Source organism: Notamacropus eugenii, chromosome 7 (assembly GCF_028372415.1).
Source record: "Notamacropus eugenii isolate mMacEug1 chromosome 7, mMacEug1.pri_v2, whole genome shotgun sequence".
Classification (NCBI taxonomy): Eukaryota; Metazoa; Chordata; class Mammalia; order Diprotodontia; family Macropodidae; genus Notamacropus; species Notamacropus eugenii.
This window is the reverse complement of record NC_092878.1, coordinates 81,231,687-81,259,393: the sequence shown is the minus strand read 5'-3', so window position 1 is coordinate 81,259,393 and position 27,707 is coordinate 81,231,687. Positions and strand designations below refer to the sequence as shown.

At 36.5% G+C, this 27,707-nt stretch overlaps 1 protein-coding gene and 1 pseudogene across 4 annotated transcripts in view; both read left to right on the top strand.

Annotated features, from left to right (window-relative positions):
* The window catches only part of LOC140514131 (probable ATP-dependent RNA helicase DDX60), a 167,240-nt gene that overhangs the window by 85,279 nt on the left and 54,254 nt on the right, over positions 1 to 27,707 (top strand). For all 4 annotated transcript variants that reach the window (XR_011970448.1, XM_072624208.1, XM_072624207.1 and 1 more), the window contains exons 26-32: positions 1,387 to 1,511; positions 9,475 to 9,633; positions 11,421 to 11,568; positions 12,684 to 12,836; positions 15,355 to 15,459; positions 21,279 to 21,479; positions 25,564 to 25,668. Coding sequence is in view for 3 of the 4 variants with exons in the window: in XM_072624208.1 (XP_072480309.1) it covers positions 1,387 to 1,511; positions 9,475 to 9,633; positions 11,421 to 11,568; positions 12,684 to 12,836; positions 15,355 to 15,459; positions 21,279 to 21,479; positions 25,564 to 25,668 (996 nt within the window). In the remaining variant the exon portion in view is untranslated. The remainder of the gene's footprint in view (positions 1 to 1,386; positions 1,512 to 9,474; positions 9,634 to 11,420; positions 11,569 to 12,683; positions 12,837 to 15,354; positions 15,460 to 21,278; positions 21,480 to 25,563; positions 25,669 to 27,707) is intronic.
* On the top strand, positions 2,722 to 4,935 carry LOC140513911 (adenosylhomocysteinase pseudogene; annotated as a pseudogene).

Genomic DNA, 27,707 nt, shown 5'->3' with positions numbered 1-27,707 from the left:
CCAAAAAGAAACAAAAAAAAGAAAAAAGAGTAAGTGTCATGTTCATCCATAGTTCTGCAGTTAGTATGAATAAATAACAGGATTTGAATCCAGGCAATAGGAACAATATAAAGAGTAATGACTGATTTCAACTGCTATCTCTGAGGCTTACCAATTCTGTAATCTTGGGCAAGTAGTTAAATCTCTCTGGATCTCAGTTAGATCAAATGGTCTCTGAGATTTCTTTTAGTTTTGGTTCTATGGTCCTATAAGTCTCTCTGACTTTAAGGCCAATCCTTATCAGCTCATACCACAATGTATTTTGAGGGCAAAGTGTGGGTTGTCTTATAAGCTATTGATATACCAGTGTAGTTTATTGAGTTTATTATTTAGTTTATTGAGTTATGCTAAGCTATTTGAGGGAAGAAATGAACTGAGATGAAAATTCCCCAAAAGTTATAAGATATGATGTTACATGTGTATTTTATACTGTGTCCTATCAGAAACTAGCAGAGATGGATCATGAGACCCAAGGTTCAATATCCTAGATCTTGACACCATGGCTACTTTTGCTATCCAATTATAAATTCCTAGGATTTACAATTGGAAGGGAACTTTGAGATCATTGAATCTAATATGACACTAATATGATACTAGCGTACAATTTTATCATTAAAGAAGGGAGATGAATGGATGAGAGGACAGAAAGTCATGATCATTCACATGCTTCAGGGGGACCTTGCACAACAGCAAAAACAGTACCCATGTGGTTAAAGAGACAGATTTCTATTGAGAGAAGAAAGGGTGTGTGTGGTAAGGGGAGGGGAAGAATGATAATTACCAGCATCCTGCCAATGAGTATTTTATGTTGATGCCATGGACTCTCTTGTCTTAAGTGAACCAAGTGAGTCCAAATGGGTACATCTTGGAGTTCTTACTGGGAGAGAGGGGGTTATATAATGGAGTTTACTTTCATGTAGTTATAAAGAGTGTGTCTTGTTCTTTTGGACTTGATTGAAATAATAACAAAAAAATTCATCAGAATTGCAAGGGAAAATGTGTTGTTTGGTTTTGCCGAACCACATTGTTTTTTTCTTTTTTGAAACTGTTACAGTAGACAATAAAGCAAAATCAACCATCACATTGACTTTGTCTGATGGTATGTACCCATAGTATCCATCTTCTTCAGTGAAGTGAGGTTGGTACATTTTTTTTATCTCACTTGGAGACAAACTCAGTCATTATAATTTGTAATATTTAGCTTTGTTTGGAAGGGAATTTGGGGGAGTGCAGGAGAGCTCCTGTTTTTTCTTCTCCACCTTGGTTCCTGAGTTTATTTAAATTCTGTTTTGGGCTGGGCTTTATAGACTGCCTTTTGATTCGATTCCTTTGAATGTGTCACTCTAGGCTGAGCAAGTACTGAGGATTCTTAGACCTGCTTCCGTTTCTCAGTCAGATGACATGGCTCATATGTTTCCAGTTCTGGTTGAAAAGCTAAGACAAATGGATAAACTTCCTGCATTATTTTTTATGTAAGTAACAAAAGTTTCATTTGGGCTTTTTTCTCCTCCAAAGAGAATATGTTGATAACAGCTGAACACAAGTGAAAGTTAAGATAGTTTTCCTACTGAAACCTTTGCTGGAGGCCCAATTTGTCATCATTCTGTATACATTTGTTGAGATACTAATATGCGTCCCGTTCAATGACTTTTACTTTCCTATTTCCTTTTAAGAATCATCTTTAAGTAGACTATTAACTAACTAGTCTACTTCTGGATTTTTCCTCAATCTCATCTAGTTTATTTCAGGTCCTGTTAACTTTTTTTTGGATATTGTAATCATTATTTGAGCATGCCTTAGTACTTCACAAAAATCAAATGAGCATATATAAATATATACACATACATACACACTTATATGTATATATATATATATATACACATACATAAATATGTAATATGCATGTATATGTTTATATATATACACACATAAATGTAATATATGATATATATGCATGTGCATATATACATGTACATCTATACTTACAATGGGCATTAGTGGGAAATATTAGTCAACAAGAATTTATTATGCTACCAGGTATTGTCCTATGTGCTGAGGATAAAAGGAAAAGCAGAAGACAGTGCCTGCTTTCAAGGAGTTCATGGTATAAAGGGAGAGTGATCCATGTTTTGATAAATACTGATGATAATATTAAAATATTGTGTTTGTCCTGGGTTGCCGAAGAAGCCCATGCCATTAGAGAAATGATGACATGACTTGCATTTGACTTTGTTTTGAGTGAGGGAGGGCTGTGCAAGGTCACGAGCCTCACTTTATCCTCCTGAGCCATCTGGATCCAGTGACCTGATATTCCTCAGGATGACTGGAGATGACCCAGGATGCACTGGGAGACCTTGGGCCCTTTAGGCCAAGGTCTTTGCAGGTACTCACTTAGGGTGAGGCAAAACCCATTTGTTGAATAGGCCTGTTTAAGAAGTAGTCAGGGCATGGCCCTTTAAGGAGGTCAAGAAAAACAAAGCTTAGGTGGGAAATAGCAACAATTACTATCAATAATTACTGTAAAGCTAGGGCCTTGGTAGGGGCCCCTTGGAGTCCCAGTTTCAGAGTATAGTAGGTTTAAAGTTTTGGGAGAGGACAGAGGAAAGGAGAGGAGAGGAGAAGAGGGTAGGGGAGGGGAGGGGAGGGGAGGAGAGGGGAGGAGAGGAGGATCATGTTCACAGGATCATGTTCATCCTTCATTGCCAAAGAAGAAAAAGTAAATATGTTGGTAAGAAGTTTGAATGTGGAGATCCTAGCATTTTAATAACATTTCAATTCAATTCATGATATTGTGGGGAAAACAGTGGTTCTGGCAACAAAAGACTTGGATTCAAATTCAACCTCTGATTCTTACTATTTTTATGACTTTGCTTATTTTCCCTAAGCCTCAGTTTCCTTATCTGTAAAATGAGGTGCTCAGACTAGATCACCTCTGAAGTCCCTTGAAACTCTAGTTCTATGTTCTTATGTATTACAACCCACCTTCTATTTTTTCTTTTGTTCCATTATCTCATCTGTAACTAAGGTTCTATAGACACTAATATGATCATTCCTGGCCTAGACTAGCTTATTCTGGTCTGGGAATTCTTAACCTGAGAATTTAGCTTTCAGTCTATGTTTTCATTCAATTTGATATGCACCTAACTATGCACAAGGCACTATAGTAGGAGCTGGACACACAAAAGCTTCTGCTAGTCTTTGTCTTTTTCTGTTGTTGCTTATCTAGGTCCTAGACAAAACAAATATAAATACATTTTCCACTTTCCACCGTTAGGTGGCAATTGCTGTAAAATGATTCATTTGCTCCTATGATTTTTTTTTTGTAAGAGAAGGCCCTGAAACAAGGTAAATGGACCAAAATGTACCTTGGAAAGATAAGAGAGAGGAAATGGATTCAGAAGCAGTACCCTCACAAAAACTGAAAACATAGAAAAATTAAGTTATTGAAAAAGTCATCAAAAGTCCAAGTTTCCTTGGTTCATTCTCCATCAGTCCTAGTAAGGTGTGGTAGATTCCAGTATGAACATTTCTATCCTAGACTAAGTTGTTCTGATCTGGGAGTTTTTAACCTGAGATTTCAGTGGGTCTGAGAAATAGAATGGGAAACATTACAACTTTATTTTTATTAACTTTTGAGAGAATTTTAACATTTTATTCAATTATGATTAAAAAACACACTACTCTGAGAAAGGATCCATCACCATACACCAGACTATCAAGGGAATCATAACACACACATAAAATTTAGGACATCTACTGTAGTCCAAGAGTCCTAGAATGCCTCCCAATCCTGGCTTAGTTTTGGTTTGAATGATACACAGGGCACTATGATCTAGAACCTTGGAGTATCAAATAAGATAACATATATAAAACACTTTGTCATCTTTAAAACACTTTATGTATTTAATACAATGATTCTACTACTACTACTACTACTACTACTACTACTACTACTACTACTACTACTACTACTACTACTACTACTACTACTACTGCCAATGATAATAGCTCTTCAAAGCCCAGCCCCTCAAAGTCATACATACCTGCATGGAGGGGATTAGTGATAACAGCAAAGTAGGAGAATGCCAACCATATGATGTACATACAATGGAAACCTTATGTCAACAGCAAGTCAAGTCAACTCAACAAGATTTTAAGTGTTTACTATGATCCAGGCACATAGTGGGTGCTAAATGCTGGGAATACAAGTGAGGAAACAAGAAAGATAGTCCCCTCTTGGTGCTGCCTGCCACCTGCTTCAACTTTTCTGTGGTCCTATCACCCCTATCCCTGAAGTCTCTGCATGGTGATCTCTGCTAAGTCATTAAGTAACTATGGAGGAGGCCACAACATGTCTGACAAATTACCTTACAAAGTCTCTGACATCAGCCTGGCTGCCTGGAGATGCAAGACCCTGGACATAGCAGAGAATGAGATGCCTGGCCTGATGAAACTTTGAGAGATGTGTTCAGCATCCAAGCTACTGAAGGGTGCCTGGATTGCTGACTGCCTTCACATCACCATGGAAACAGCTGTTCTTATTGAGATACTGGTGGCCCTGGGAACTGAGATAAAGTGGTTCAGTTGCAATATTTTCTTCATCTAGGACCATGCAGCAGTTGCGATTGCCAACACTGGTATTCCTGTGTACACTTGGAAGGGGGAGACTGATGAGGAATACCTCTGGTGCATTGAGTATATCCTCTATTTCAAGAATGGCCAGCCCCTCTACATGATCCTAGATGATGGTGGGGACCTCATGAACTTTATTCACACCAAATACCTGAGCTCCTGAAGGGTATCAGAGGCATCTCAGAGGAAACCACCACAGGCGTCCACAGTCTATATAAGATGAAGGTCAGTGGAGTTCTGATAAAGTGCCAGTTATCAATGTGAATGATTCTGTCACCAAGACCAAGTTTGACAACCTATATGGCTGCTGTGAGTCCCTCACTGATGGCATCAAATGAGCCACAGATATGATGATTGCAGGCAAGGTGGCTGTGGTGGCAGGCTATGGTGATATGGGTAAAGGCTGTGCTCAGGCCTTTTGGGGCTTTGCTGACCTAGTCATCATCACAGATGTAGACTCTATCAATGCATTGCAGGCCTCTATGGAGGGCTATGAAGTGACTACCATGGATGAGGCCTGCAAGGAGGGAAACATCTTTGTCACCACCGCAGAGTGTGTAGACATTATCTTGGGCAGGCGCTTTGAGCAGATGAAGGATGATGCCATAGTATGTAACACTGGCCACTTTGGCATGGAAATAGATGTAAAGTAACTGAATCAAAATTCTGTGGAGAAGGTGAATGTGAAGCCTCAGGTGAACCATTATAAGCTGAAGAATGGATGATGGATCATCCTGTTGGCAGAAGGCCATCTAATGAGCCTGGGCTGTGCTATGGGCCATGCCAGCTTTGTGATGAGCAATTCCTTCACCAACCAGGTCTTGTCCCAGATTGAGCTTTGGACCCATTCAGACAAGTACCCTGTGGGAATGCACTACTCCCCCAGAAGCTGGACGAAGTTGTGGCTGAGGCCCACCTTGGCAAACTGAATGTGAAGCTAACCACCAGAGAGGGACCCTTCAAACCTGACCACTACCGGTACTGAGTCCTGCCCAGCTCAAAGACTCCAAATTATCAACCACATTTTCTTGCCTTTCCAACCCTCCCTGCAGAGAGTAACAAATGGTATCTAGGTTTGGTTGGGAAATAAAAAGAAATAAGAAAGACCCAGAGGTCAATGTGTTTTGCATTCTAACAAGGGAAGATAACACACAATAGGAAACTGAAAAAGTGGAGTGTATGGTTGGGGAATGAAAGTACCTAGTGTGGAGACATTATAGTGTGAAAATCCAGAGTCAAGAATTCATCCTGGAGAAGAACGAAGCAATCTTAAGTAAGTTTTTGAAAAGGAGGTTGTAGGAGGAACTAGTCAATCCAAAGGAGAGGTAGGAGGGTATTACTAATATGAAAGCCGTCCATAGATAGAGTGAGTTTCAAGGGTGAAGAGTTTTCTGGGAGTATTGTATGTATTCTAAGACAGTAACTGCAGCTATGAAGGCATGGAGGGTACTCTGAATTAATGATGAATTTGATTCAGTACTGATTGGAGTAGTTCCCTGGTCAATATAATGTCACTTCTCCAAAGAGTCAAAGAATAAGCTTATGAGTTAACTTTATATGAAACTTCCATGATGCAACAAGGAGATACACTGGAAAAATCAGAAATACTATACCAATAAATACCCACCTACTAGAAATGCTTTAATGTGTAATTGAAACAGGAAAGCTATGAGTTATGGTGAAAAGGATTCATGACATGAATACCATCTTTTTAAAAAATGTTTCTTAAATCATCAAAATCTACTCTCTTTCTGTTTCTGTCTCTGTCTTTATCTCTCTCCCTGACTCTTCCCCCTCAACTGGGAACAAAAGAAAAACAAAACTTACAACTGTCTATAGTCAACCAAAACAAAATTCCACATTGGCCATGCTAAAAAAAAAGTATATATCTCATTCTGCACTTTCCCTTCTCCGTCAGGAAGTATGCATTGGCACTAGTCCTCTGGAATCATGGTTGATCAATTTGCTGATCAGAATCTTTAATTCTTTAAAAATTGCTTGTCTTTATCACATTCTTGTCATTGTATAAATCGTTTCTTGATTTTGTTCATTTCATTCTGAATTGGTTCATAATGGTACATATTGGTTCCCAGGTTTCTCTGAAACCATCCTCTGACAGGTATAGTTCTAGTATATACCAGTATTATCTCAGCAAAATTGGAAATGGATTTCACTAGGTATAGAAAAGGGTTTTATACTGATATTGTTGATAGTTACCCTTAACTCCAAATTACACAACAATGTAGAGAAGACCAGTGCAAAACAAGAAGAATTACATCCCTAACACTAATTAGATGAAATAAGATATGAAACAGAGGAGTTACTAAGATAGGAAAGTTGGAGAACCCCAAGTTATTGAAAACTTCAGTTAATATAAACTATTGTGATTATATCTAATAATGAAACAGATGGAGGAAACGGTAATGACATTTCACCTGATTTTGAGAAGATAAGCCTAAGTTGACTGGAATTCTGAAAAAGTCCATTTTGAATTTGAGGATATCATTATAATTGTCATGAATATTATACCAAAGTAGAATAATTTTTAGAAAGCTGAAATCTTCTATTAGCATCCTGAGTAAATGTTTTCCTACAATAATTGACAGAAATCATAAAAACATTTTAGGAGTGGAACTTAGCAGTAACTAGTACTTACGGTAAGGACCAGAGGAAGAAATGCTGATCTCTCAAGGAACACTCCTAAAGGTAGGCCTCAGACACCATCATGGTAGCATTGACATGAAAGAACCATTAAAGGTCTGTAGGAAGTCAGTAGAAGGTTACCTTGATATCTAACTATTCATGTAGTAGAAAACTTCATTTCCATAATGCCCACTTAAAGGCAATAAAAAAATAAACATGAGGAAAGGAATCCAGAAAATTAAAGCACATTAGAATGTCTGGATTCCATTATTTGTCAGCTGAAGGTACCAAAAACAAAGCTGTGCCTGAAAATGTTAAGAGAATTATTAGCATTCTGAAATTAAAGCTAAATTGAAGGGACACATTTAAAGCAATCAACACTTAAACACCACAACTTTGGAATTGTAAAATGGGATGTAATAGACTTGAAAAGTACCTAACAAAAATCCATACAATATTAGGATTGTGTTTGTCCTTCATTTTTGAAGAGGACCATGACATCGGGGAAATGATGACATGACTTGTAGTTGACTTTGATTTGAGTGAGAGAAGGCTGAGCAAAGTCACCAGCCTCACTTTCTCTTCTAGAGTCATCTGGGTCTAATGGCCAGATACTGTGAGAAACAAAAAGGAGGAATTCTGTTTGTACAGGGCTAAAACTCCTCCCAGCTTTGAGGGATAGCAGAATGTAAGTCACAGGAGATTGGTTCTAATAAGAGTTGTCATCTAGTAGAACCAGATTTCTGATAAGGTAAAAGGTCAGTAGCTTGTATGTCATCTTAAGAAGCTGTTTGAAGGGGATCATGTCAAGGAGGAGAACATGAAGTAGGAGGTTCAGGAGGCTGCATCCAGCCAATGGAGAGCAAGGTGGGAAAATCAAATTGGGAATAGCATAAAAAGTGTTACATTTTTCTGAACAAGTGTACTCTCCTTTAGGGAGGAATATAGGAATATAGAATAGGAATATAGAGTAATTGGCTAAAATAAAATGAAAAATTTCCTGGCTTCACAGTGAGTATTGGTTTTTGTTTAGAGTGAGCACATTCCTCACAATATTCATCAGGATAACAGGAGATAGCTCAGGATGCAATGGGAGACCCTGGATCTTTTTAGAATAAGGCCTTTTTAGGTTCTCACTTTGAGTGAGGTAGCACCCATGCAGTGAACAGGTCTCTTTAAGAAGTGAGTCAAGGGATGGCCCCTTCAATTTAAAAAAAAAATCAAACTGGGAGGGGAAGACTCTCAAGGTTGCTGGTCAAAAGAGAAATAGTTACTATTGACATTCACTCTGAGCCTGGAGGGACCAAAATATAGCCATTAAGTAGTGCTTGGGCAGGAACCTATTGTGGTCCAATCTGAGAGCTCCAGAGTAAAATGGGTTTTTAAGAAAATGGGTCTTTGAGAAAAGAGAAAGAAAGCGAATGAAAGAAAGAAAGAAAAAAGGAAAGAGGGAAGAAAGAAAAAAGAGGCAGAATGGAAGAAAGAAAGAAAGAGAAAGAGACAGGAAGAAAGAAAAAAAGAGAGATAGGAAGGAAGGAAAAAAGGAAGGAAGGAATCTAGCCAGTAAGCCCCAAGTTAACTGAGTAGGAAATCAAAGTATTAGGATGTATTACACTTCCACTCAGGGGCCCAGCTTTCCTGACTGGTGACTACCTTATCATTTTCTTTCCTGATAGGCCTCAGACATGTTTCACTTCACTCTGTACATCTTGTCATCTTTTCAAGAGCCACCATGATGCCACAGGCATCCTTATGCTCACCCTTTCCCTCTTCTCAAAGTTCTGAAACTTTGATTATATCAACTTTATCATTGATCTAGGAATTGATGTGTTAATCCTTTCCCCTGTGGCCTCATTTACCATCCTAGTAATATTCTAAATCAAATTGCCCTTCCCTGGACACTACTTCCCTACACGTAATTTTTCTATTCCTTATACCCATTATGATTTGTAGGGTCCCACTGGCAAAAGTATGCATGTGTCAGCATAACTCTTGTGTCCCTTTAACAAGATATTGATAGACCAAGTTAAGATGATACCATTGACAGTAGATTGAATCCGTTCCTGCAATTTTTTTGAACATAGCCAAATATACAGGATAGCACCATGCACAAAAATAGGCTCTTCCCCTCTTGCAAAAGTCTCTTCTATTTATTTCCAGGTTCAGCATAAGTTCTGTAGAGCAAATGGCAAGAAGCGTGAGGGATGCTCTAATAGAAAAGCAGAACAGGAGACAGTCAGCCAATACAGACAAAGAAGTCCAAGCGTTAATTGACAAGATGAGGAAAGTGAAGAAATCAATGGAGAAAACACCAACTGTGTATGTATTTGCCTGTAAAGAATTGGTCCCTGACTTCGCTAATGTTTAAAAAATGTCCCATAAGATCCAGTCACAGGTCACAGATTGATGTTGTGCCCAAGCTCCCAAATGAGTGAGAATAAAAGTAGGATGGGGAATAGAAGATGCTGTAACTATGTGTCCTTGGTGACACGTGGGTATGTGTCCTCTATAGAGATAGTGTGACATAATGGATAGACAACTTGCTTCAGTTTTGTGATGATTTAGGTTCAAGTCTGGCATCTTACACATATAGGCTATCTGACTGGGTGGGAGCTCCAGGCAGTTCTGTAAAACTATAAGGGGCAGAACTCTATTGATGGAGGTTGTTTCCTCACCAAACAGTCCTTAAGCCAATAAAATTATAGTTCTGGTCCTTCCCCTTGCCCTCAGAAGTTTCTTTTAGATCTTTAGAGAAAAAAGTCCATCCTCTGCATACCCAGACTGATTCTCTTTTCTTGCCAGGCCCTTATGCATGTTCCATTTCAAGGCAAAAGGGTCTGTTCCATTCCGACGCATCAATGAACATAGAAATGCAATTTCTCATGTGATAGAATATAGAAATCTCATATTTGTTAATATTCTACTGATATGGGAATTATAAGCTCTTTGAGGCTAAACCATTTATTTTTGTATTTCTCCTAGCACCTAGCACAGTTTATTGAATGTAACAGTCAAATGCTTATTAAATGCTTTTGTTGTGTGAATTATTAAATGAATGAATAGGAGATAAAAAATAGACAACAAGATGGCTTTACCTTTACTGACTTGGATCAGTATCTGACTTGGAGTTAGAATAATATGGGTTTAATTACCATCTTTATCACTTATAACCAAATGGATCAAGGCAAGTTGCTATGATACAGTTTCCATATCTGTGAAATAAGGATAACAATCTCAAAACAGAACACTGGATTTGGAATCAGGGATTCTGAATTTGAATCCTGATTCTGTCCCTCACCTCTGTAATCTTGGGCAATTCACTTAAGCTCTAGGCCTTAGTTTCCTCATCTGTAAAATAAGAGTGTTGGACTAGATGTCCTTCTGTAGTTCACCCAGCTCTGAATCTTTGATCTGATCACTGGCTTCACCTTTGCATCCTTTCCTTATGGAAGACTTCCTCTGGAGTCATAGAGTAATGAAATCTACAAAGCTGAAAAATAACACCAAGAAGAGTAGACTTACTTCACAGAGAGGATTTAATCTCTTCTCCCCAGGATATGGATTTTATATTTATGTGATCCGAAAGCCCCTTTCTCAAAGTTCATCAATCCTTCCACTATCCTTGACTGTGGAAGAACAGACAATCAAAGGAGGCAGGAGTAGAACCCCTAGTTGTTATATTAATTTCTTGTTATATTTAGTTTAGTGTTAAAAAAAAAAAAAAGAGCTCAAGTCTTTCATCTTCTCACTCCAATTTGAATGATTCCCTTTTGGTGCAATAATTTTGTCTCCTATTTCTATATATGGACTTTATTAGAAAGTCAGTTGTCCTGTGAAAAGTCGTGATTTAAGGATACCACTTAATCATGATCTTTAAGGCCACTTCAGTTGGAATAAGTTCTATGACTTGTTCTATAAGTTGACCAGGTGATATCTATCCATTTAATGTCTGAATTATTTCACTGATTTACAGAGTTGAATGACTAGTTTTAACATTTATTTAGCAAACAAAAATGTTTAGTACTTAAAGTTTGTTGAAATGAATTAATCTTTTAGAAACCAAATAACATTTATTTGAAAAAAAGTTTCTTTTTATTGGGGGGCAGGCCTGAAAATGCCTTGAAAAGATCTTCAAGGATGGATCAAAGCATAGTACATGAAGCTAAGTACATGAATTTAGTAAAAATGTTGGAAAAGAAGACTGTGACACCTCCAGACTGCACTTATGCCAATCCAAAAATGATAGATGCACAGGTAAGAACTTTCAATGGAAAGTGGTATTGATGAATTATCTCTTGCTTCCAGTGACACCTTACATTAATAATTACAGTCCCTACAAGTTTAATTATACTCAGCACTTAGTGAAATTCATGAGGATAGCAATCTCTATTTCAGAATCTTCCCTTGGCTATACGTAACTCTTTTACTGAATGTGACAATGCCTGTATAGATTGAATGTGTGAGAATTATAGGTAACTATTTTGCTACAAATAAGAGAATGGAATTTGGAGTTAGAAAGGAACTTAGAAAATGTCTTTATTTTACACTTGAGAAAACTGAGGCCCAATGTGGTTAAGTGACTTGCCCCAGATCACACTGATAATAAGTCAGGATATTAAAATTTGAACTCATGTCTACTGACAATTTGGAAATGATATGTAATCTTTTTAAAGATTAATTTATTAATTTATTTTTAGCTTTCAACATCAACTTTTATAAGATTTTGAGCTCCAAATTTTCCCCCATGCCTCCCTTCCCCCCTCACCAAGATGATATGCAATCTGATATAGGGTATACACGCATAATCATATTAAACATATTTCCACATTAGTCATGTTGTGAAAAAAGAATAAGAACAAAAGGGGAAAACCATGAGAAAGAAAAAACAAACACAAAAGAGAGAAAATAATATGCTTTGATCTGTATTCAGACTCCACAATTCTTTCTTTGGATGAAAATGATATGTAATCTTAAAGGGCAGAGTTGTTAGTTAGAGCTAATCTGTGTTTTTAAAGTATTAGTACGCATTTGGGCAGGGGTGACAAAACTTTTATGTTAGAAGACCAAAAGTTGCTCCAAGGAGTATCTGCCATAGCACAGATGTCCCATGTCCAACAGGTGAAGTCATCTGTAGCCCTGTAAATATGCAGTGAAACATTATAGAAGTAAAGAAACAATAGAGAAAAATGTTTCTGCTTTCTTCCTTAAGTTTTGTTATTTTATATTACTTTTGCTATTGTTCAATTTAATCTTATGGAATAAGGATGTATCATTGCTTCATATGAACCGCTTGCTTATAGAAACTTCTGCTTTAAGTAGAAATGTACTGAAAATATGATAAAGCATTCAAAATTCTTCATTTATTTTAGACTTTGAAGATGATGTTTAACCGAATAAAATCAACAAAAAAAAGTGAAGAATTGAAATCTCTAGTGAGGAGGGGTATTGGATATCATCATGGTTCTCTTGATGCCAAAGGAAGACAGTTCATTGAAGGACTCTTCAGGAAAGGGTTTCTCAGGGTCAGTAAATCTTTGCTTTTCATAAAATTAGTGTTATGTTCATTTTAGTAAAATCTTTCCTCAATGATGCATTGTGAAATAGAGGTGTCCCTAGATTCATGAAGGCAATGTTGGTGGAACAGAAACTCTGGGAAGACCTACCTACCATGCTGGAATGGCTTTCAGTGAGTCTTGATGACAATCTCGATGTCTGCTGTCCAAAGTCCAGTCTACCTATGTTTAGCTAGATTCATCATCAGTCTGGTTGTACGATAATGATTTTGACATCTCTTAAAGAATATCTGCTAAGAGATAGAGTAGATGTGGTCTGTTTGGTGATAGGGACACTTGCCTATGCCTACAAAGCCACAAATACTTCAATTATGTATGGAAAAATTTTATCTTTATCAGGGGTCCTAAACCTAGAATCCATAGATCCACCATTTTTCATCCCCTTCCCCACTGAGGTCTGTGGATAGATTTTAACAGGTCCATGAATTTGAATGGGAAAAAATACATCTTTATCTCAATGTAATTTGTCTCCTTGGTAATCCTATGTATTTTATGTAATTAAAAACATTGTTCTGAGAAGAGGGATCCATAGATTTCAGTAGCCTAGGTCAAAGTGGTCCATGGCAAAGAGATCATTAAGAACCTTTAGATGACATACTAATATGACTGTTGGTGAAGACTCAAACAAACAAACAGCCCACAAACTCATTCTGAATTATAGCTCAGAATGTCAAGAAACATCTATCATTGATTTCCCCCCATTTATGAACGGAGTAATATTATTTAGATAAAGCCTGCAAGTCATCATGGTATAGTAGAAAATATGCTGGATTTAGAGTCAGAGGATCTGCATTTAAATTCCGAGTATATTACTTACTTACTTATGTGAATTTAGTCAAGTACCTATTTTGGGCCTTGGTTTCCCCTTCTATAAATTTCGAGGTTTACAGTAAATGACCTCTGAGGTCCTTTCCAACTCTAAAGTATTGATCTTAAGTTGGCCTTTTCTTTTTGAGAGATGAAATATTCTGAGATATATTTTTGGGACATAGTCAATGGCCAGATCAAGGAATTTGTTTTGCTTGAATATGTGAACTTGTTACAAGGGTATTGCTTTTGTTTTTATTTTTTATTTTTCCAGTAGAGAGTGGGAAGAGGTGGGATAGGAAAAAAATAGATTTTTATCAATTGCAAAATAGTTAAATGAGTGAAATATTCTTTTAATTGTCATTTTCAAATAAATTGTATGATTTATATACAATGATTTCAGATAAAATAAACTTCTTTGTATCTGGAGGCACCCAAATTTTTTTCACATTCTTATCACTTTACTTCTGAAAGTGGCATTAGAGATAACAGTCCAGAAATGTGCTATAGCCAAACGTTTCCCATATTGGGAGAACATGTTGAAACGTGCCCTGGATTATATTTCTGACATAATGAATTATTAAGAAGGGGCTTTTGTGGGTGATATAGTGACCCTGAGTCAAAATGAAATCAACTCACATAATTATCTAGTGAATTTGGTTATGTAATTCTTAAAGTAAAATTGAATAAATAAAACTTTTTGTCCAAATTATCCAAATTATTTGAATATATCTTAACTTTGCTTTAGTTGTGGCTAATTATAACTATGACATTCTGAGTAAAAATGCTATAATCTTAATGACAAAAATCTGTATGACACAGGTCATATCCCTTAAAAAATTTTAATTAATGTTTTTTAAACATTGTTATCATTTAACAATTCTCTCATCTCATCAGAAATTTTCTAATAATGGGGAAGGATAGTTAAGCAAACTAAATTTCCATATTGTTCATGTCCAGTAGCTCATTTCTCATTTCTATCAAGGTGGGTATATTTCATTAGCAACCTTCAACTCAAGATGAATCTTGGCCAGAGTAGTTGAAGAGTAATTTATTCTTTCTGTTACAAGAAAAATGTAACAAAGAGCATAATTCTTCTATTTTTAAAATGCTATCAGACATCTTTCCTAATGTTCATGGGTCTTGGAAAAGATTAATAAAATACTGAAAATTATTCATTCTGTAGGGAACTTCTTATAATCAAATCACAGTGCTATGGTTGAATTATCCCTTCAACATGCAAATAGCTTTGTTTTATGGAGCACTTCATATCTGAATCATTATAGTAGAGTTTTTACCTGTAACTAATTTCAAAATTAGCTGAATGTTGAATGATTAAACATTCAATTTTAGTCATTAAATAATTAATGATTAATTATGATTAAATATATAAGTATATCTCATTGCTCTGGTGTGAATCGAGCTCTCACCTTCATCAAAATGAATGATACATATACTCTGCTTGAAGGATCATGTTTTCAGAACCCTTGCCAAGAACACCCCACCGGGGATATAAAGTGTTGGACATGACTGTACAAGGACAACCATTTGTAGTAAGAACTTCATCACAGGCTTAACGTTTGGCTTTCAGAAACTGTAGTGGACACATCAATCTTGTTTTATAACTACATTCTCCTATGAAAGTTTTCTTTTTTTCTAGGTTGTGACAGCTACTAGCACCCTTGCTTTAGGAATTAACATGCCATGTAAATCTGTGGTTTTTACTCAAAACTCCCCCTTTTTGGATGCTTTGAATTATAGACAGGTAAGAGAATTAATATTCTCTTTCTTATGCAAGTCATTGTGTGTGTAAAAATGGGATAATGGGGTCCTCTAGCCATTTTGTGTATCTTCTACCTTTCAAGCTTTCCTTTTTATTTTTAGACTGGGTCTCTCAGTCTGGAAGTGAAGGGATTATACTGTGAATTGGCAAGGAAGCACCTGTTCCATTTCTAACTTGGGGCAATTTAACCCTCCTTAGGTAATCTGATTGAGCCCTATCCATGGTGGTTCATTATCCTAATGCTGAACTTTCCCAAACTTAGTGCAGACACTCAACCATCATAGCTTGCCACTTCTCAGCATCCTGGAGGTCAAGAGAATGGACTTCAGTTTTGCTGTAGCTTGGATTCCAGATGTGTACCAGTCCATTCCATTCTGTTCAGTTCAATTCAGCAAATATTTAAGGTTTTAATATGTGCAAGGCACTTGAGATATAAAGACAGTCACTCAAAGTGTGACATTTTCTTATGACAGTACAAGATGATTTTTGATTCCGAGGTCTTGAACTCAGATTTCACCTGTGATGTTTATTTCCATATGTCCTTGGGCAAATCATTTAGTATTCCTGGGCCTCAGCTTTCTCACCTTTAAAATCATGGGGTTAGACAAGATAGCATCTGGGACCAGCTCTAGTTATATAATCCTATGACCTTAAATAAATACAAAACATATACAAGGAATATGGGAATATATTCATCCCATCCAACTCTCTTTTCCTTAGGCCCATGTAGTTTCCCTGCTGTGCTTTCTTTCTCTCAGTTGAAAGGTGTGATGATGGTTGATGTTCCAAGTTCTTGCAACATTTCTTCTCCTTACACTACATGTACCTATTTAATTAACTTTAGCTAAAGAAGGCATCATCTATAGAGTACTGGGTCTGGAATCAGGAAGATCTGAGTTAAAACCTAGCCTTGGACAATTACTATTTGTGTGACCTTGGGCAAGTCACTTAACCCTTACTTGCCTCAGTTCCTCATCTGCAGAATGGGGAAACATGAGAGAAAGAAATGGCAAACCACTCCAGCATCTTTGTCAAGAAAACCCCAGGGACCTAGTCCATGGGGTGACAAAGAGTCAAATACAACTGAATGACCATACAACAACAAAAAGAGACATCATGGCATAGAAGAGATAGTGATAGATTTGAAGTCATAAGACTTGGGCTCACATTCCAGCCCCAAAATGTGTCACTTCTTTGACTACTAAATCACTTAGCTTCTTTAGGATTGTTTCCTCCTCTGTAAAATGAGGATGTTGGACTAGATGACCTCTGATGTTGCTTCTAGTTATAAATCTGTGAGCCATTTTTACATCCTGATGGTGGCCATCTTCTAAACATCTCCTTTAGCTAAGCTGGCTAGCAATAAGCTTGTTGTCAGATAGACTTTCCCACAATTCTGCTGGCTGAGTTCCTTGTCTCAAAATGTACAGTTGTCTTGCCTTTTAATATTCAATACAACCCATGGGTGAAACTAATTAAAGCTCCATCTGGCAAATTACTTTGAAAATAGGTACAGATTTTTTCCCCTAGCAAATGTATAATGAAATCAAATCATTTGAAGGACATTTAAGTAATAAGCAATTTCATTTTTAAAATGTATGTAATGTTCATCAGGTTTTTGAATTGAAGCAACATAAAATTTTATTCAATGAATTTTGAGTTCTCATTGCTTTTGTCTTGCAATCAAAGGAGATAGAGAATAGGAGAGTAAGATGCAAGAAAAAAATGTAGACAGAGGTAGACATATGGGGAGACAGGAAGTCTGATACAGAGGTAAAGGAAGCAACCCTCCTTCCCCACCCCCACAAAAAAGAGACATGTTAAGGAAGGTAAATGAACACCTTTGAATGCGATCTCTTTCACTGGAAGACTGATTTTATCAGCATAAAGAGATCTAGATGGGAGAACTGCCTCTCAAGTGCTCATACTGAAATAGTACTATGAAGGCTTTACTTGAATTTTTTTTCTTTCAGAAAGCCTCTGATTTTCTCTTTTGAAAAGATGAGTCTGTTGCAAATCACATGTGACCTTTTAGCTTATGGTCATTCAAGATTTTTAAAATTATGTTGCCTTTTTTTCGTAGCTGCAGTGTAAAGAGATCACTTCAGGGTACGCTGCTTCTAGGTATGGATGAAATAAGGCTCATTGTCTTTGCGACCTTACCCCTAGACCGTCAGTTATGACCTATGTGCCTCAAGACTGGAGGCAAAATGGCTAAACAAGGTGTTCTCCTTTCTGCTCCCTGAAATCTGTACCCTTTCTCCTCCTTTATGGCATTACTCTCATATCCCCCATTTCCCTCTGCCCTCTAGCTGGAAGGAGACTGATAACATTTATAATGTATATTGAATCCAGATAATTGAAGGGGCCCTCTCTTCAAGAATCTAGGAAAATGAATCACGCATTTTGTTGTTCTTGAGTCCTATCAGACTCACTTTGACCCTGTATGAGGTTTTCTTGGTAAAGATATTGGAGTGGTTTTCCTGCTCTAGTTCATTTTACAGTTGAGGAAGCTCAGACAAACATGGTTAAGTGACTTGCCCAGGGTGAGTACCTGAGACTGAATTTGAAGTCAGGCATTCCTTATTCCAGGGACAGCACTCTATCCCCCTTGGTTCTCTACCCTGCCCCCCAACTCGTAACTAGTCTCTTTTGAGACTTTGATGCTTTCCTCCAAGTGGAGGATTTAGCCATCCATAATGTATGTGCAGGGTTTTTCTGTTTCATTTTCTTTGCTCATTTTACATTCCTATAATAACATTTGCTTCTCTGCCTATTGAATTTATACATTATCCTCCTACTTGATTCCCTGTAAGTTAGTTTGGAACTTCCAAAATGCTTTCTTTTGTATTCTACTAATACACAGATATATTATTTTACATTGTACTCAACTATGCATATGCTATATCTCTCGCTACAAGACTGCAAATTCTATGAGAATAGGAACTATGACATCTCAGCTTTCTATTTGACTTTTACATTTGCCTTAAAAGTAATATATTTTTCCTTGTTGTTAGAGATTTTATGTCTTTTCTGCAGCAAGATGCTACCTTTTTCTTCACTTCTATTACTTCATTGTTTCCACTTTCTAGTTCCTCACATTTTTTTTAGAAGCATTTACTATGTAGAAGCTAGACTTCCTATAGATTCAAGGCAGTAGTCTTTTGGTTTGCAAAGTGATCTCTTGCCTGAACTGGGTAGAAAAACTGAGCTCATAATCATGTCCCTTGAATTATTTTATATAGGGGCCTTGGCAATCCTTAAAGCAACTACTATTATTTTTGCCAGGCTTGTAATCTTGGAGAAATTTTTACTTAAAAAAATTCTTCTTTGTCCCCCATGTCATTTCTATTATCAAGTGCTACCAGGCCTATAATGTTTCTCAGGTTCCTTTCTTGTGATTTCGATATCTACTGACCTTCTAACCCCTGGATAACTGCACCAACCCCCTTGTTCATCTCTCTGCTTTTAGTGTTCAAACCAACCTCCATATGGCTGAAAGGAGACGCTTTCATTACGCCACTTTCTGATCCAGAAAACTATGGTCACTCCCCTTCACCCATAGGCTCAAATCTAAAATAATCAGCTTAGCATTTATGTTCAGGGAAACAAGGTCAAGACTTTCTGGGCAATGTGTTTTTCTATGATATTCCATTACTGAAAAGACAAGCTTATTAAATCCAATGTACCAAAACTGAAAGTCCAGTTCCCCATTGGTATAAGCCTAGTCCTACAGCTCTTGTTGCTGGCTTCCAAAGCAGACAACATTCCACATGGTAAAACAAAGGTACTTTGGTTAATCCTCCCTTCCTTATTATCCACCTGATTATTATTTTGACTGGTTATCCTCTCAACCCAATCTAAGAGTAACTTTTCAGTTCTATAGTTCCTCACTAGAGTTCCCTCTCTTGAATGACAACCATCCCATGGAAATTTTATTTAGAAATAAAGTTGCTTTGATGCCTTTCATTTTTGCATCACAATCTTTTAACTGGCCTCTTTTCTCCTTATGTATCCAATTTCATGTTTATTATATACCTTCATGCCTTTGAATGGCAATGTGGTCTCAACCACATGGAAGCAGCATGGAACTTGGAGACAAGAAACAGAGATTGAAATCTTGCCTTGGACACTTAGTAGCAATAGCATCATATTAACTTTTTGTAGTTGTTTTTCAGTAAATTTGAGACATGTCTGACTCTTCATAACCCCATTTGGGAGTTTTCTTGGAAAAGATAATGGAGTGGTTTGCCATTTGCTTCCCTGGCTAAGGAAACTGAGGCAAATAGGGTTAAGTGACTTGGCTAGGGCCACAGAATTGAGGCATATAGTGTCTCAGGTCAGATTTGAACTTAGGAATTTTCCTGACTCTATGCCTGGCACTCTTTCCATTGTACCATCTAGCTGCCCCATAGTAACTTATAAGTCTTTTTAACTTTTCAGCTTCAACCTCCTCCTTTATAAAATGAGGATGATGCTAGGTGATACAGTGGATAGAGCTCCAGCCCTGGAGTCAAGAGGATCTGAGTTCAAATAAGGCCTTGAACATTTACTAGCTGTGTGATCCTGGGCAAGTCACCTAACTCTCTTTGCCTCAGTTCCTCATTTGTAAAATAACCTGGAGAAGGAAATGACAAGGCACTCCAGTATCTCTGACAAGAAAACTTCCAAAATAGGGTCATAGAGGATTGGATATAATAAAAATGACGCAACAAACAGCACTCATTTGAAGTACTTTACAGAGCTGTTCGGAGAGAATTGCTTTATAACTTTATAGATACACAGCTCTATATAGTTGCTTTATAAACTACATGGTGTCATATAGATCCAAGTTGTAATTCTTTTTATCTAGTCAGTTTTATTCCTTTTTAATCTGTCATTAAATTGGTCACATGTGCATTTGCCAATATTTAGAATGGCCTATTATCTCTTCTTTGGGAATCTCTCACTTAAAATCTCTGTGAATCATTTTTGTAAAACCTGATTTAACACTATTTAACAGATAGTTTCCCTGAAATCACCCAATTCCCATAGGTCATACCGTTGATTTATTTTCCACTGGATTCATGTAGAATTTGTATTTCAGTGTCTATACCTTGTTTCTTAAGTTTTCCATGCACATTGGATCCCTAATTAAATTGTAGGCTCATTTTAGGAGAAAATACAGTGTAAGTTTTTTTTTTTTTTTAATAATCTCTTGTAATCTTGGCAATAGTAGCAGAGTTGCATAGTGGAGAGAGAGCTGACCTTGAAACCAGGATGACCTGAATCTAAGATCCTGGACATGTCACTCAATCTCTTAGTGCTCTAGGTAACTCTCTAGGACTATGGGTTGCTGAGATGAATTCTAAATTAGTAGAGACATTTTTTTCTCTCATGCATGTATTCTCTATAATAAAGAAACCTCTGGTCTAGTCCTTATTCCCAATCCCGTATGGCACTTATATTCTGTTTTATACTATAGTTAGTTGTGTTTTACCTCTCCTAATAGGCAGTAAGCTTTTTGATGGCCTGCAAAGGCTGTATTCCCCTTTTTAATCGCTGAGAAATGCTATGCACTTAGTCAAAGCTTAATTAATTCTTGGAATGAATAAATGATCACCATACATGTCTGCTTTTTCTCAGCCATGGAGATCTTTTCACAAAGTACTGCATAGTTTAGCATGATCCTTGTTGCATCAATGCACTTAGAAATGTATTATTTACTTCTTCCAAGATAATTAATGCCAAATTACAGATTTACCATCAACTTTAAAAAACATTATCTGGGAAAGTATTACATTATTCTCTTTCTTTTCTAGATGTCTGGACGTGCAGGGAGAAGAGGTCAAGACTTTCTGGGAAATGTGTTTTTCTATAACATTCCTTTACCAAAAATAGAAAAACTTATTAAATCCAATGTACCAGAACTGAAAGGCCAGTTCCCCTTTGATCTGAGCCTGGTACTACGGCTCATGTTGTTGGCTTCCAAAGCAGAAAATATCTCACTTGCTAATGCAAAGGTACCATGGTTGATGTTAATTAATGTTCCCTTAATTGTTATGGACTTCATTTTTTTTTTTGATTGGTTATCCTCTCAACTCAATCCAGTAAAAGCTTTTCAGTTCTATAGCTATTCAGTAGAGTTCCATATATTTAATGACATTCATCTTGTGGAAATTTTATTTAAAAATAAGCTATATTGATGTCTTTCATTTTTAGATCATTGTCTTTTCCTGATATCCTTCCTTCTTATACCATCTTCCAACCCCAAACTGACCTCTCATTGCAAACAAAAAGGTTAAGTCAAAAAAGACTGACATAGTCACTGTGTCAGATAATGAATTTCTGCTTAAGTTGTGCCCTGCTGCTCCCTTCTCTGCTGCTCTGCTAAGATGAGGAAAGTATAATTCATTATCTGATCTCTAGGTCCTTTATTGTTCCTTCTCTTACTCAGAATCTAGCTTCCTTTTAATGATCTTTCCGTTTGCATAATTGATTTCACTGTGTGTACTGTTCTTTTGGTTCTGTTTATTTCACTCTGCAATCAGTTCATGTGCTGGTGACCTGGGGGATGAAGTCTTTGGCTATGGCAATCCATGAAACAAGAATATAGAAAATGACCCCCAGTTCCTTGCAACCCCTTTCTGTTTTGGTAATAATGTAGTTTAGTAGCAGAAGAGGAGAAGAGGGTACTAAAAATCATGTAGTTTTTTGAACATCTATAATCTATATTGTGACCATGAGATCCTTGTCCATGAGATCCTTTTGGGTTGACATCCTCCTGAAGAAACAGCATCATTTAAATTTTGACATTTTTACTCTGAAGGAAACTAGAAATACAAAGGAAATTTCAACTCAATTGCAGGACAGAGCACAGATTTCTTCCACAGAGTCAAATAAAGGAATTGGCAGAGTTGGTTTTCTCTAATGTCCAAAACAACAAGTAACATCTTTATATGGGGCATTGGGTTATCTTTTACTGAAGGACTCAGGATAAGCAATTGCAAAAAAGACAACTGTGAAAAAAAATTGAAACTCATGCAACAATTATTTCAGAAGATAAAGTGGAGAAATTCCTTAAAGAACTGGATAAGACCCTCCAAATGAAATCATAAGACACTTTGAAACTTAGTGACTTTAATACAAAGAAGAGAGTAGATGAGAATAGTTAGAAATATATTGGAATTCATGGGAATGAGAGAGGACAAATACTTGAAGATTATACTCCTACATCATGTATTAAAAATAAATTGAATAATATCACAACAAAACATTGAATTCTATAGTCTGGCTGCCAACTTCATCATTTAATGAAAAATGCTCTCTCCAAAGTTGCCAATGATATCTTAAGCACCAAAGGACATTTGCTCCGTCCTCAGCCTTCTTGACCTCTCAGCAGTTCAACACTGCTAATCATCCTCTGTGTTGGGATATTCTTTTCTCTCTTGTATTTTTTAAACACTGGTTCACTCATGATTCTCATTCTACCTGTCTGGCTACTTCTCTATCTTTTTTGCTGGATCTTTGAGTCACACACACTAACCATATATTTCCTTTAAGTTTTTTTTCCTGGGCTCTCTTCTCTTTGCTCTATATAATACTTCACTTGGTAATCTCATAAATTTTTGTGGATTAAAATATCATTTCTATACAGATAATCTGCTTATCTACCTATCCAGCCCTAATTTCTCTGTTGATCTTCAGGCTCAAGTTTTCTAATTATTTATTGGATATATTAAACTGGATATCCTGTAGACTTCTTAAACTCAACAAGTGCATAAAAGGTGTACATGATAAAAATGTTGAGGCACAGATTTGCAAAATGTCAGGATGAGGATAAGATACCAGAGGCATAGTAGTGGTGGTGGTGGTGGTAGAAATCTGAAATGCTATTAATTCTGAAAACAGTTATTGAGAGAACTACCATTATCAACCTACATTCCTACATTTCTCCATCAATATATTTTTATGACAATAATCTATGTATTTATTCCAGACATCCTGGAACAAATAAATTTTCATAAGTGACCTTCCATGGTGGAACACATTTTTACTATCATGTGTTGATTGAAAAAATGTAGAGAATGAAAGAAAAATCTCAATTTATTCTTTTCAAAAGCAGCATTTGATTTCAATAAAACAGAACTCTTTCCCCAAAGACCAACACTAATAAGTATCTCCCATTCATACCTTTAATTCATTCATGAGTCTTTGAAAGAACAGAGACAACCTGATAAAGGTTTCATCTCTAAAATATATAGAGAACTGAGTCAAATGTACAAGAATACAAGTCATTCCCCAATTGATAAATGGTCAAAGGATATGAACAGGCAGTTTTCAGAGGAAGAAATTAAAGATATCTATAGTCACATGAAAAAATGCTCTGAATCACTATTGATTAGAGAGATGCTGATTTACCACATCATACCTATCAGATTGACTAACATGACAAAACAGGATGATGATAAATGTTGGAGAAGATGTGGGAGAATTGGAACACTAATTCATTGTTGGTGGAACTGTGAGCTGATTCTACCATTCTGGAGAGCAATTTGGAACTATGATCAAAGGGTTACAAAAATGTGCATGCCCTTTGACCAAACAATATGTCTTCTAGGACTGTATTCCCAAGATATCATAAAAATGGGAAAGGGTCCCACAGTACAAAAATATTTATAGCAACTCTCTTTGTGGTGGCCCCAAACTGGAAATCATGGGAATATCCATCAACTGGGGAATGACTGAATAAATTGTGGTGTATGAATGTAATGGAATACTATTGTGTCATAAGAAATAATCAACAGGAAGACTTCAGAGAGGCCTAGAAGACTTATATGATCTCATGCTGAGCGAAAGGGAAAGAACCAGGAAAACTTTGTACATAACAACAGCCACGGTGTGCGAGGATTTTTTCTGGTAGATCTAGAATTTCACTACAATGCAAGGACTTAAAAAATTCCCAATGGTCTTTTGAGGCCTTTTTGATGCCTTCCACATCTAGAGAAAAACTATTGAATTCAATCACAGAATGTAGCAGATCATTTTCTTTTGTATTACATTTTGGTTTGTTATATGATTCTCCCATTCATTTTAATTTTTCTATGCAACATGACAATGGTAAAAATGTAAAAAAAAAAAAAAAAAAGAAAGAAAAACAAGAACTGAGACAGCCTTCTTTGAAGACCCTGTGACAATAAACACCAGGCTAGGCATAACAAAGGAAAGTTTCTGATTATCTCCATTAACACTGTGTTCGTAGAAATTCAGCATAGGATCCAAGTTGAAGAGGGATTTTCTGTGCATGGTCAGGCCTTATTTGTAGATAATAGTGTGATGGTTAGTCTAGGATCAGAAGATTACACAGTTTCCTGGAAGAGATTTATAAACATTCAAAAAACTTTGATTCACACAGGAAAAAAAGCCAAGAAGCTGAAGAATGTCTGTTGCCCAGATGCAATTGGATGGCTAATCTATTGAATTCATATCTATGAATGAATATCTAGGGCAGATAGTATGAATTAGTTGAGTCCAAAATTAAGCCGGAGGGGAAAAAGCTAGGTTGCTCTTCCTTCCTTCCTTCCTTCCTTCCTTCCTTCCTTCCTTCCTTCCTTCCTTCCTTCCTTCCTTCCTTCCTTCCTTCCTTTCTCTTTTCTCATAGTAATTTTTTATGACCAAGCTTATTCTTTGTAATTTTGAAGCATTCTTTTTTTATTATTTTGTGGTTCTTCTTTTTCCATGTACGTTGCCATAACCATTAGAGGGTGTTCCCAAAATTTAAATAGCTTCAAACTATGCTGAGCTTTTGGGAATACCCTTTATTGCTTTCTTGGATCAGTTTAATCTAGTTTGTGTTACTTTATGTATGTTTTTCTGTGTTTTTCTTTATCAGATTCAGTGTTTCTTACAGCACTCCACACCAGTTCTGTTTCACATGTCTAACTTTTACTAGTAAGAGGTACTTCTGTAAACAACCATAGTGGATGAGTAAATATGTACTCCAGTGGGATTTCATTCCCATTCAACGTATTAATCTTTGAATACACTTATAAGTGTATTTCATATCTCTTAAAGATGATTAACTCAAAAATGTTTTTTTCTCTAAAGGTGTTTTCTGTGCTAAATCATTCACTGTTATCCTTCAAAAAGCCCAGAATCAAGGAGATGTTGAAACTATATTTTTTATTTTCAATGCAGTTTCTTGTGAAGGAGGTATGGTTCTCATTTGTATTTTTGTGAAATGTGATTGTTAACTCTAGAGTTTTCTTTCATGTGGCAATCCAATGAAAGTTTTCAGAAAGCTGTGCCTTGAGCATTTATACCAAAAACCTACATACCAACCAACCAAAAAAAAAAAAAAGGGATGCTTCTGTTCTAGCATTTTTGCCATGACTGCTCACTAGATCCATGGAGTCGTAGGTCAGGAAGACAACTTCCAAATTAGTACGTAGAAAATATAGCCCAGAGAAGTAAAATGACTTGCTTGAGATTGTACAAGTAGTTAGTTGAAGAGCTGGTCTAGAGTCTAAGTATTCTGGCTCCCACCCCAGAATTATTGCCTCTACAGCATGTCATCTTGTATACAGTTCTATATTATTCCAGTACTTCTCACAGAGCTCTAAAAATTATATTGAAGCAGCATATGATAGTGAATCACTGAAGCCTGCATCTTGCAGTATTCCCTGTCACTTTACTCTCACTGTTATATCTACCCCAAAACTTGTGCTAGTTGTATGATTTATAGAAAGAACATTGATTTTGTAGTCAGAGTTTTTCGTTTGAATTCTCACTCTTCTACTGTTGACTTGGATACATTTTGGATACATCATTTTACCCCTTTGTGCCCTAATTTCCTCCTAGATAAGATGAGATTGTTGGTTTATTTAAATTTATTAAGTTTTAGAATTGTAAGGGATATCAGCAACCATTTAATCCAACTTATATTTGACAAGAAATCCTGACAATAGCATACCCAATAAGTGGTCATACCACCTTCTACTTAAAAACCTTCAATGAAAGGGAACTCACCCACTCATCACTACACACCGCTTGGGACAGCTTATTCCACTTCCTGACAGTTCTAACTAATAGAAAGATTTTTCTGGTATCAAGTTTAAATTTTTTTACAGCTTTCCCCCATTGTTTTAAGGGTTCTAATGGCTCTTGGAGGGCAAAACAGATTGAGTATAATCCCTCTTATTTATGAATGATCCTAAGTTAGTTTCAGGTAGTAGTGATATCTCCCTGAATCTTCTCTAGCCTGAATATCTCTACTGCCTTTAACCATTTCTCATATAGACTAAAAGGCTTTACCAGTATTAGTTACCCCTTTTTGGATGGTCTTCAGTTTATCAGTATCCTTCCTAGGACAGAGTACAGTGATGTCCCTTTCAACTTGAAATACCATGTCCAGTTTGAAGCCTTCAATCCAGCACCTGAAACTTTTGATACTGTCCTCTAAAGGACTGCATTTTCTAATTAAGCTAGGATATGGTGTGTGGAATTAAATCAGAGCTCCCAATTGCCCTCTAAATAATTTCAACTCCCATGAGCATGCAGAACTGAAATAATCTTTTAGAAACCCTTAAGATGGAAATTGAACTGGAACTCCAAGGGAATAGTATTTGTGATGACTTGAGATCAAACCAAGAACTGACTGAGATGTCATTTTTAGGGCCAACCTTGGAAGTTTTAGAAATGGTACGTTATATGAGATATGCTAAATAATTATTTAATTTTTTTGGGGAAATTTGTTGGAATGAAAATTGCTTGATCATTTTTTTATATCTGGGAGGTTATTCAATGATATCTCCAGTGGATTTTGTCATTTCCTTTAGACTTGATTATACCAGTGAAAAATTTGATCAGATTTCATTGAAAAAACAAATTATCAAATGATGATATATTAAACAGGACAAAGATATCTCTATCACCAGACAGATAAATGGAGAAGCAGCTTGGGATAGTAGATAGCTGAAGGTCAGGTTCTAACACTCACCAAATATGTGACAATGGGCTAGTGACTCAATTTCTCATTGCCTCAGGAAGCTCATTAAGATTATAAATTATAGAAAAGCTACTGATCTGAATTGGAGAAGAGAGTTTCCTTACTGGAAGTTCTCTTTACAGCAATGGATTTCCAGTTTTATACCAAAAAATAAACAATAAAAAAGATGAATTTTGCTTATGTTTTGGATTCACAGATGATATCTGGAATTTGGCTTACCATATATGTTTAAAAGGCTTTGTAT